Below are 12,233 nucleotides of genomic sequence, written 5' to 3'. Positions count from 1 at the left end.
GGCCCGTAAAAAAAAAAAAAAAAAAAAAAAAAAAAAAAAAATATATATATATATATATATATATATATATATATATATATATATATATATATATATAAAATACTTCCAGAGGTGATTGTGTTACCATTTAAATATGATTTTGAAAAATATTTATTACAATATAATGTCAAGTGGATACAAAATGTTTTCAGTATAATTCCACGTATGTAAATCTGTACTATAGGAAGGAAAAATTAAAGAAGGTTAAAAGTGCTTGTCTCTGGAGAGGTTACAGGTTTTTTCTGTAATTTCCAAATGTTCAACATATAAGAACATGGACTGCTCTTAGGCAGAAAACAAAATAAGGACATTTAAAATTGAAATGAAAAAAATCTCTGGTCTCGAAGTTCAGGGCCCACAGTGAACACTTGCTCATCAGCCTCTCTATGCAGTTCTTTCTAAGTTGGGAGTGGTTTTCTGGGGCTGCCTATGGGTCGGTGCTGCTGGGTGCTCATGGGTGTGTGACAGCAGTGACAGCCCTGGGGCTCTGGGCCACTCGCAGGGCGGCTCCTAGGGAAGAGTTGAGACCCGGTGGCCAGGCTGTTCCTCCAGGAACAGGGCTCCTGCATTCTGCACGGGCTTGCAGCTCCGTGACCTTGAGCAGAGGGACTCATCTGCCCTTTGAACTCTCTGTGACTCCAAGGCTTTATAAAGTACATTTTCCTTTTTTCTGTGTTACAAAAGTACACATGTGCATTATTAAAAATTTAGCCAAAGTAACAGTGATGAAATAATCTTATTATTCTGAAATAACCTTTGTTACTTTGATGTGCATTTATCTAGGTATTTTTTGTTAGGTATATATTTTTGGTTGTATATTTATGATCATAGGCTCATAGCATATACATTTGTATTGTGTACATATTGGTTTGATACCTGTTTTTCTGCTACTTCCTCCTAGGTCATAAAGTAGTTTAGACACTTGGTGCCATATGACTGTGTAGTTTTATTGACCTGTTAACAAACTGCTGTATTATGATTGAATAGTTCTGTGTCCTTTGGTACGTAGGATCAAGACTTCAGATCCCAAAAGAGCTTTGTCCTCAACATGACTTGCAGATTCTGCTGGCAGCTTCCAGAAACCGACTACGAGTGCTCCAGCTCCACCAGCTGCATGGCGGTGTCCTGCCCGCGGCAGCGCTACATGGCCAACTGCACCGTGCGGGACCACATCCACTGCCTGGGTAGGTCGGCGTTAAGGAAATCTGTGAGCAGGATATTTTTTTCTAGGCTTATTTATGGAACTGTAACCAGAAACTTGAGAATTAAATTTTAATTGTTTCATCAGAAATATTTATTAGCACTATTCTTAGTTATGCCAGCTCTATTTTAAAATGTAATATTTGATAAAACAAAAAATGTATAAGATATAAAGCATAGTGTATAATTGAGTTTCACCCAAATTAACAACTAAAGCAGCGTGATGCCATTGAAACTACCAGAGTGTGTTTCCTGCACCCAGTTACCCTGCCTCTTCTTCTGAGGTAAACACCCTTTTGGATTTTCTTATCATCTCACTTCCTTTTCTTTAAATTTTTTGTAGTTCTATCACATGAATGTACTAGAATATAGTGTGGTAAATTATTCAGTAGTGCATGTTTTAGAATTGTGTGTATAATGTAGACTGTTTATGGTCTTCTGAGACCATCTTTCAACATCATGGCTCTAAGATTCTTCCATTTGTCTTATTACTATTTTTTTTACTTCTGTATAATAACTTGTAAGATTGTATCATAGTTTATCCTTTCTCCACTGTATTTGGGTTATTTACAGTTTTTTTCCTTACAAATTGCGCTGCTGTTAAAGCTTTTGTCCATGTCTCCTGGTTGCACATGTGTGGGAGTTTGTCTGGCATGTACTCTCTTGTGTGTCTTATTTTCCAGGACGGTTGTATCCGTTTACATTCCCACCAATGGTACACAACTGTTCGTGATGATCCACATCCTCTCCTGTACTTGTTATCCCTACTTTTTTTTTTTTTTTTCTTACAGACTTCTAGGAATTCTTTTATATTTGGGGTAGTAACCTTTTGGTGTCCCTAACATCCTCTCCCAGATTTTAACTACCCCCCCCCCGCCCCTTTCTTTTGGTATCTTTTGAACAGAACTTTAAATTTTTAGTTAGTTTAAGTTTTTAGTCTTTCAGAGTTAGCCCTTTTTTGTTGTAAGAAATCTTTCCCTACTCCAGATTCATAATTTCCTGTACGTTCTTTTAAAAGTTGTAAATGTGGCCTTTCACGTTTAGGTCTCTAGTCCCCAGGGGTTGGTTTGGTGTATGGTGTAAGGTGGATTCAGTCTCACTTTCTCCGGCTGGGACAGCCCAGTGTCCCAGGACTCCCGGGCGGTCTGTGGGCCCGCTCCCTTCCCGGTGCCTGGTTTGTCTGTCTCAGCCCCACGTTACCCACGTTTTCACAGCAGGTGGGGTGTTTTACCTTCTTCAAGCTGTGATTCTTACAAAACTGATTTAAATGTCGAGTCTGTGCTCATAGACAGTCAGGGCTTTCTTTTTACCATTCATTGTAGTGAACATTTACTTTTGTAAAGGAAGTTGACTGTTTAGATTGTAAATCACAAGGCCCCTAGTTATAATTTAGTCTCTGTGTGAGAGTATTTTTATACCCGTGTTTTTATGTGGAGTGTTTTCCCTTTTTTAAGGTAACCGTACTTTTCCAAAAATGCTGTACTGCAACTGGACTGGCGGTTATAAGTGGTCTACTGCTCTGGCTCTGAGGTAAGCTCTGTTTCTAGTAAGTCGGATGCCATTTGGATTTCGTTGGGGTTGGTGGGCTCTTCCAAGCTCCTCCTCCATCCACTCAGATCCCGCCGTGTGTTAGGTAGACCATAGGGACAGCACTCTAGGGGGTTATTTAGGTGGTCAGACCAGTACTCTCGTGGAATTTAATGGCCCGTTGCTGGTTTTCCTCCCAAGATGCCTGCACATTCTAGAGGTGACTGTAGTCATTACTATAGATCATTAGAACCAGTCAGTGCTTCCCATCCAGAGTGTACCGTGAATTAGTAAAATGGCATATACTAATTAAAGTCGGTAGGTTTATGATGTATATCTTTAATTTTCAGTAATTTTCTTCTTTATTACAAAAAATAATACATGCTCAGTACTGAAAACTGGAAAAAAATGAAAATGACAAAGAGAAACGTTGAAAATCACCTATAATTCCACCATTCAAACAATTATAGGCTTACAACTTTTACATAAAAGTTTGCTTGTATTAGTTAAACTTTTCAACAGTTTGAAAAGAAAATTGTACCAGTTCTTCCCACCAGAGGGAAGGGCAGGTGGGGTGCTGGTTAAATGATTCCCTGATAAGGTGGGCATCCGCTGTTGGAGGTTTAGGGTAAGAGTCTGAGGTGGCCTGTGGCCTGTGGTGAGACGCGGGCAAGGCTTCTCAGCCTTGTCATTGTTGACGTTTGGGCCACGAATTCTCTGCTGTGGGGCGTCCTGTGCAGAGCAGGATGTTCAGCAGCATCTCTGGACTCCATTTACTGGGTGTTAGCAGTCTCCCCAACCCCCAGTGAAGCTGTGAGAATCAAAAATGCCTCCAGGGGTGGCCAAGTGGCCCCTTGTCGGGAACCACTGCATCAGGGTTTGGGCTGGGGAAGAGGAGGATCCTGCTGGCAGGAAGGCACAGCTGGAAAGTGAAAGACGGGTCCACGATGGAAAATTAGATGCAATGACAGATTTGGTGACACCCAGCATCTTTGTCAGCAGTGGTTCACATTCAAACTAACAGGTGACTTTCTGCTTTTCAACAAACTTTTTATTTTGGAATAATTTTAGATTTACAGAAAAGTTGCAAAGCTAGAGAGTTCCTGTACACCCTTCACCCAGCTTCCCCCACATTGTTGACATCTTAAATTACCGTGGCACATTTAATAGCTGATTTTTTAAAAATAAGAATAGTTTTCTTCTCTGGGCTCAACATGGTTTCTTTGAGAATATTCACGGTGAATGTCGTAACGCCCGGTGTTTGCTTCTTGGTACTCGGGGTGGGGGATTGGAAGGGTGTAGATGAACCAGGGATGGACACATGTTGAGAACTATTGGAGCTGGGTCATGGGTGCTGTTGTCTTCTTTTTACTTTAATGTTTGGAATTTTTCATAATAAAAACTTTAAAAGAAATACAATGAGAAGTTGTCTGAATATTGATCTTAGATCTTAGAATTTGAAGGAACCTTAAAAGTCATTTATTCTGAACATGAAATTTTTAAAGATGGGTGACTGACAATGCTCATGACTTGGTCTGGTCAGCCTTGTGGTGTTGGCTGCCTGGCGATGCCACTTCGACCACCATGTTCCTGCACTGTCTGTAGGACTAGCCCCACTTTGCTCTCCTGGATGTGCCATTCAAAGTTAAAAAAGCAACAAGCTTGATTTTCTTGAAAAGAGAACCATTAGATTTCATTACAGCTAAAAATTGTGTTTACTTTTGACAATTAAACGGTCTTGTTGCCTATGATTGTTCAGTGTTGTACATTTGTGAGATGGTCACTGTGTCCTGATTAAGGGATCTGGTGATTTGAGGCCCTTTCCCACATGTGAGTTAGCGGTTACTGAGGCACAGTAATGCAGGCGCAGTTGGGGGGCCGTTGATGGACTCCAGGCCTGTTTGCTGTTGCAGCATCACCCTTGGTGGGTTTGGAGCAGACCGCTTCTACCTGGGCCAGTGGCGAGAAGGCCTCGGCAAGCTCTTCAGCTTCGGGGGCCTGGGAATATGGACGCTGCTCGACGTCCTGCTCATTGGAGTCGGCTACGTGGGACCAGCGGATGGCTCTTTGTACATTTAGCTGCAGTTGCGCGCTTCAGAGAGGAGCAGTGCTTAGAAAACCGCCTCTTCCCTGTAGGAGTCCATGTGCCGTGAATGGTGTATGTGTATGTTTTTAATGTACAGTATCTGTACTTTGCCTGCCTTGATGAAGGTAAAATAAAAAACACTGAACTATGTTTATCTGGAATTTGTTTTTATTTGCCTGAAGTCTATTTTTTTTTCTGTGAAAAAATTTAAACTTACTTAAACTAGAAGAACAACCTGTGCAGCGACTGAAAATCTGTTCAATTCTTAGACTTGAGTTTTATATTGCTTACCTCAAACTGTGCCACATGTATCTCCAGCCTGACTGTCATCTGCCGTAAAAAGCTTTTCAGCTATAATTGCAGAAAGTGGGAAGTGTTTTTATTCTTTAGCTAAATAAAATTATCTACCTAAATTTCAGTCATCTCTGAGTTTTGCAGTGTAATGTCTATGTAGTCTCGTCTTCATATATGACTGTTTGAAGTAAACTGCAGAAATTTTGTGTCTGGTTCCTGTGATTGGAATTTTGTTAGTAATATAAAATGTTGCAAGAGTACTGGAAAATTAATAAAACTACAAGTTACTTTAAAAATTTTGCAGACTTCTTCCTGTTATGTTTTTTATATTAAAACATAATCTTGAATAATCCTAGCAGCTTTTATTATTAAGAAGTAAAGTGTTTATTTTTCAGGACATTACTCCATTCTAATAGATATATTCATAATTGGCTGGCTCATGAATGCACAGTGGAAGTGTTAAAAAATGTGTTGGTGTGATAAATGGTTTTGAGTCTTTGTAAGATCTGTTGTAGACCCTTTCTTGGAAAGAAAAACATTTATTAATCCAAAAAATTTTTTAATTAACTTTTTTTTATTCAAGTATAGTTGATTTACAGTGTTTCAGACTGATTCAGTTATGTTTATATGTGTATATATATACACATATATGTATGTGTATTTTTTCAGATTCTTTTCCATTGTAGGTTATAAGATATTGAATATAGTTCTCTGTGTTATACAGTAGGTCCTTGTTGGTTATCTATTTTATATATAGTAGTGTGTATATGTTAATACCAAATTCCCAATTTCTCTCTCCCCACCTTTCTGCTTTGGTAACCATAAGTTTGTTTTCTATGTCTGTGAGTCTATTTCTGTCTTGTAAATAAGTTCGTTTGTATGATTTTTTTAGAGTCCACATATAAGTGATATTGTATGATGTTTGTCTTTCTCTGTCTGACTTACTTCACTTAGAATGATAATCTCTAGGTCCATCCATGTGGCAACCAAAAGGTTGCCTTTTGGTTTTGTTTATGGTTTCCTTTGCTGTGCAAAAGCTTTTAAGTTTAATTAGGTCCCTTTTGTTTATTTTTGCTTTTGCTTCCATTACTTTAGGAGTAATTCCAAAAAAATATTGCTACAATTTATGTCAAAGAGTGTTCTGCCTATGTTTTCCTCTAGGGGTTTTATAGTATCTGATCTTATTACATTTAGGTCTTTGAGTTTATTTTTTGTATATGGTGTTGGAGAATGTTCTGATTTCATTCTTTTACATGTAGCTGTCTAGTTTTCCCAGGACCACTTTTCCAGGACCACTTATTGAAGAGACTGTCTTTTTTTTTCCATTGTATATTTTTGCCTCCTTTGTTGTAGATTAACTGACCATAAATTCAGGGGTTTATTTCTGGGCTCTCTATCCTGTTCCATTGATCTATGTGTCTGTTTTTGTGTTCAGTAGCATGCATACTGTTTTAATGACTGTAGCTTTGTAGCAGGTCAGGGAGTGTGATTCCTCCAGCTCCATTCTTCTTTCTTAAGATTGTTTTGGCTACTTGTTCTAGTTCTGTGAAAAATGCCATTGGTAATTTGATAGGGATTTCATTGAATGTATAGATTGCCTTGGGTAGTATAGTCATTTTGACAGTATTGATTCTTCAATCCAAGAACATGGTATATCTTTTCATCTGTTTGTGTGGTCTTCCATTTCTTTCATCAGCATCTTTCACTTTTCAGAGTATGGGTCTTTTGCCTCCTTAGGTAGGTTTATTCCTAGGTATTTTATTCTTTTTGATGTGATGATGATAAGTGGGATTGTTTCCCGAATTTCTCTTTCTGATATTTCATTGTTAGTGTATGGAAATGCAACAGATTTCTATGTATTAATTTTGTATCCTGCATCTTTACCAGACTTATTGATGAACTCTAGTAGTTTTCTGGTAGCATCTTTAGAATTTTCTGTATATAGATAATGTCATCTGCAAACAGTGACAGTTTTCCTTCTTTTCTGATTTGTATTTCTTTTATTTCTTCTTCTCCTCTGATTACTGGGGTGAGAGCTTCCAAAACTATGTTGAATAAAAGTAGTGAGAGTGGACATCCTTGTCTTGTTCCTGATCTTAGAGGGAATGCTTTCAGTTTTTCACCATTGAGAATGATGTTAGCTGTGTGTCATATATGGCCTTTATTATGTTGAGGTATGTTCCCTCTATGCCCACTTTCTAGAGAGTTATTATCATAAATGGATGTTGAATTTTGTCAAAAGCTTTTTTGCATCTATTGAGATGATCATATGTTTTTTATTTTTCAGTTAATAGGGTGTATCACGTTGACTGATTTGTGGGTATTGAAAAATCCTTGCATCTGAGGGATGAATCCCACTTGATCATGTTGTATCATGCTTTTTAATATGTTGTTGAATTCTTTTTGCTAGTATTTTGTTGAGGATTTTTGCGTCTATGTTCATCAGTGATACCGGCCTATAATTTTTCGTGTGTGTGTGGTATATTTCGTTTTGGTATCAGGGTGATGTTGGCCTCATATAATGTGTTTTGCCGTGTTCCTTCCTCTGCAATTGTTTGGAATAGTTTCAGAAGGATAGGTGTTAACTCTTCTCTAAATGTTTGGTAGAATTCACCTGTGAAGCCATCTAGTCCTGGACTTTTGTTTGTTGGGAGTTTTAAAATCACAGATTCAATTTCAGTACTCGTGATTGGGCTGTTCATATTTTCTATTTCTTCCTGGTTCAGTCTTGGGAGGTTGTACCTTTCTAAGAATTTGTTCATTTCTTCTAGATTGTCCATTTTATTGACATATAGTTGTTTGTAGTAGTCTCTCATGATCCTTTGTATTTCTGTGGTGTCAGTTGTAACTCTTCTCCTTTTTTGTTTTTGATTTTATTAATGTGGGCCCTCTCCCTTTTTTCTTGATGAGTCTAGCTAAAGGTTCATCAATTTTGTTTCTCTTTTCAAAAAAGCAGCTTTTAGTTGTGTTGATCTTTTCTATTTTTTTAAATCTGTATTTCATTTATTTCTGCTCTGATCTTTATGATTTCTTTTACTAAGTTTGGGTTTTGTTTTTCTTTCTCTAGTTGCTTTAGGTGTAAGTTTAGGTTGTTTACTTGAGATTTTTCTTGTTTCCTGAGGTAAGCTTGTAACACTATAAACTTCCCTGTTAGAACTGCTTTTGCTGTGTCTCATAGGTTTTGGGTTGTTGTGGTTTCGTTTTTGTGTGTCTCTAGGTATTTTTTGATTTCCTCTTTGATTTCTTCAGTGATCCACTGGTTGTTTAGTAGCATATTGTTTAGCCTCCACGTGTTTGTGTTTTTTGCAAGTTTTTTCTCGTGGTTGAGTTCTAGCCTCATAGCGTTGTGGTTGGAAAAGACGGTTGATACTCAATTTTCTTGAATTTACCGAGGCTTGCTTTGTGACTCAGTATGTGATCTATCCTGGAGAATGTTCCATGTGCAGTTGAAAAGAATGTATTCTCTTGGTTTTTGGTGGAGTGCTCTATAAATATCAGTTAAGTCCATCTGGTCTAATGTGTCATTTAAGGCCTGTGTTTTCTTATTGATTTTCTGTCTGGATGATCTGTCCATTGATGAAAGTGGGGTGTTAAAGTCCCCCATTATTATCATGTTACTGTCAGTTTCTCCCTTCATGGCTGTTAGCATTTTCTTTATTGAGGTGCTCCTGTGTTGGTTGTATATATACTTACAATTGTTATATCTTCTTTTTGGATTGATCCCTTGATCATTATGTAGTGTCCTTCCTTGTCTCTTGTAACAGTCTTTATTTTAAAGTCTATTTTGTCTGATATGAGAATTGCTACTCCAGCTTTCTTTTGATTTCCATTTGCATGGAATACCTTTTTCCATCCCCTCACTTTCAGTCTGTATGTGTCTCTAGGTCTGAAGTGGGTCTCTTGTAGACAGCATATATACAGGTCTTGTTTTTGTACCCATTCAGCCAGTCTGTGTCTTTTAGTTGGAGCATTTAATCCATTTACATTTAAGTTTCTGTATCCATTCAGTCTATTTCTTTTGGTTGGAACATTTAGTCCCTTTACATTTAAGGTTATTATTGATATGTATGTTATTTTCATATTTTTAATTGTTTTGGATTTTTAGGTCTTTTTGAGTTTTAATAACAATTTCCCTAGAAACATTTACAAATTTTTAGCATTTTTCCCTTTAAATTGGGTATCTGAGTGTTACTTTTTAAACATCTATGTCAGTAGCCAGCAGACTTAACCAGACTATCAGATCTTTAGCTATAAAATATTTTTTGAGAATATCTCCATAAATCTCAGGTGACAAAAACATGTTTATTCACCAGAATAAATTACAGTTTACCTGAAAAGGGAACTGAATTATTTGGTGCAATAACTTGGCCTTTAGGAATCAAGAATCTTGTCTGTACAGATGTGTGTTGGTCAGGTTGAGTAGCAGTTCCAGCTCTGGCCACTAGGTGGGGCATCCCCATTACCGTTGCTTTCCCATCATATACCCAGAAACAGCCAGTCTTGACTTGTTTTTTCCCTGGGAACCTGAGCCTGGGCACAGAACAGGGTTGCACTTCCAGGTGGGCAGCCCAGTTTGCACGGGACTTTCTTTTCTAAAGACAGCACACTTTCTTACCTGACATGGGTACCTGAGACTCTTGGCTGAGCTGGTATTTCTTTAGAAGAGGACCTGTTCCTGCCAGGAAGCAGCCCCTTTGCTAATTATAATAAAGATTTCCCCAGAATCCCCTCAGTACTCCGCTCCACGTAGAAGAGGATCTCCACTGCTGTGCTCCCACACAGGGAGGAGCGGGAGAGTGATGGGAATTGCTGGCTGTTCCTGGTGTTCGTGGGAGAGGTATGTATTTTGACCATTGACCATCTGTATGCTTTGTGGCCTGAGTTAAACAACGAAGCTCCAGCATTTGAAAGGCGAAAGCTGAAATGATTCTGAATCCACAAGAGGAGATGGATGAACTTGTTCCTAAATCCTAAGAAAGTTTTTATGTGGGGATAGTCTTTGGAACCTAAAGGATGTAAGCAAATCGGGGATTCTTCCTATCAAGGATTTGATGGAGCTGATGGCCTCAGAGAGCCAGCAGGAAGATGAAGAGATTCCCAAATTTATGAGTGAGGAACTCATACATGCGTCCCTGAAAGGAAGTGTAACAGAACTGCGTGTTCAAAGGGCACCAGAGAGGGTGGATGTAATCTCTAGCCAATTCCATGAGCTTCTGTTGACAGCAAACTGTCTTGTTTGGGTCTGACCTTTAGGCTCTGTTCCGTGTGCTGGGAGCTCAGATCAGAGGCTGTGAGATGGGGAAGCTTGTCACAGGCTGGGAACCGTATTAGTCACCAACCTCTGTTGACGGCTCTCTGGAAATTGAGAATTTATCACTGCAGCATGCTGTGTGTCATTACTTTGTCTTACGAATGGCTGCCTTGCTTTGTCAGCATTCTTCTTCCACTTGCCCCAGTAACTCATGGTGGGCAGATGCTTTGTTATTTATTTCTCGCCTGTCATCCCCAGCACAGTGTTGTGCACACAGTGGCCCTCATATTTGCTGAGTGAGTTAATGCCATGGGTGTCTTGCAGGTACTGAAGCACCTGAGTGGGATTCTGGGCCCTGGCAGTTGAGGTGGCTGCAGGGTGGTAATATACAGAAATTGGCTCTAACTAAATATTGGCCATAGCACCAGGTGAATCTGATTCCTGCAAATTGCTGGGGAGCAACTGGTTTATGGTGCTTATAAAAAGAGATTTTTAAAAGCTTTTATGCTTCAGGATTAAAAAATGTAAAATTGTCTTCTCTGTGCCACAACTTTGTTTCCCTATACTTTTTAAATACTTTGTGCCAGAATTGAATTTATTTTTGGCACATCATCAAGTAAGGAATTTGCAAGTGATTCTAATTCATCCCGTAAGCAAGGAGTGGAAAACAAGCTCTCCTTTTCAAATACATCAGGAGAGCTTAAAAATGCAGGCGTATTCCTTCACTCATGCTCTCAAGCTTCCCCTCTGTCCAGGCCATAGAGTGTGAAGCGTCACAAGGATGTTAGAGGGTTTGCAACTTGGTATAAATTCTTGGATTTAAAGTATTGAAATTATCTTCTATAAACATGCTTTTATGTGAAATGAAGCCTTGATTGAGACACTTGGGTGTAATTTACTAAGAGGCTCCAGGAGAGCAGGACTCTGGTTCTCTGCTGTACCCCAACTGAGAGCCCACAGTAGGTGCACAGTGACTATTTGTTCGATGAATGAATAATGGGGAATCTCCTGGAGTAAGCTAAAGACCTAAACGAATTGCTAAGAGTTTCTGGGTAGAGTGGAGAGAGCAGCTGGGTCACAACATCTCCCTTTTCAAACACTCAGTGACATGAACACAGTAGTTAAACTGGAGCCTCCTTGCCACAGAGAACAAGCAAACAAATGAATAAGCCCAGCAGCAAACAAGGAAAAAGGCAACCAAATAAAAAACATCCAAAAATGACAAGAGAAGAAAAAAAAATTATTGCTCAGGTGTGCCAGCCTACTCCTGCAAATGGTCTTGGTGAGTCAGCAAAATCCAGGAACTCTGACTCACAAGAGTGACTAGTTGGGAAAAGAGGGATATCCTTATCTTTTCCAGTTACTTCAGGGGGTGGGGGTGTGTGAAAAGGGCTGTTGAGAAACTGATGAGAGGACTGACTCTCCGATGGAAGTGGGGGTTTCACACTGAGCCAGAGAACGGATCCAGAGCCCAGGATGGCCCCCAGGGATCATGACATCACCTACCCAGGGGACAGGAAACATTGCTGGGGACAGTTTGAAAACCTTAGTGAAGAGGCCAGAGAACAGATACTCTAGCAAAAATAGTTGAGCTCTTCCCTGCATCGCCTCTGGCTATCATGCTCCCAAACATTCAGTAGGATGCAAAATAACAGCTTTCAAACTGCTCAGAGAGAAAAAATAAATAGGGTAATTGGCTCACCCGATATCATGAAGTTGCCCACCTAAGAGAACACAATAAAAAGAAATGACAGTGCTTCACACCCACCAGAATGACTGTAACAGGAAAGAGAGACAATAACAAGAATTAGGATATGGAAAACTTGGAACCCTCAT

At 39.2% G+C, this 12,233-nt stretch overlaps 1 protein-coding gene across 3 annotated transcripts in view; it reads left to right on the top strand.

The window, feature by feature from the left end:
- The window catches only part of TM2D3 (TM2 domain containing 3), a 76,734-nt gene that overhangs the window by 6,550 nt on the left and 57,951 nt on the right, over positions 1-12,233 (top strand). For 2 of the 3 annotated variants that reach the window (XM_007112130.3, XM_007112129.3), the window contains 3 exons: positions 1,049-1,223; positions 2,694-2,769; positions 4,680-5,002. In XM_007112130.3, the coding sequence (XP_007112192.1) occupies positions 1,049-1,223; positions 2,694-2,769; positions 4,680-4,845 (417 nt within the window). In that variant the 3' untranslated portion in view covers positions 4,846-5,002. Of the gene's footprint in view, positions 1-1,048; positions 1,224-2,693; positions 2,770-4,679; positions 5,003-12,233 lie in introns of those variants that run through there. The other variant, XM_028495491.2, reaches the window with a different exon arrangement.

Source organism: Physeter macrocephalus, chromosome 11 (genome assembly GCF_002837175.3).
Source record: "Physeter macrocephalus isolate SW-GA chromosome 11, ASM283717v5, whole genome shotgun sequence".
NCBI classification, from domain to species: domain Eukaryota; kingdom Metazoa; phylum Chordata; class Mammalia; order Artiodactyla; family Physeteridae; genus Physeter; species Physeter macrocephalus.
The sequence above is the reverse complement of the archived record's forward strand: the minus strand, read 5'-3'. Positions and strand labels throughout refer to the sequence as shown.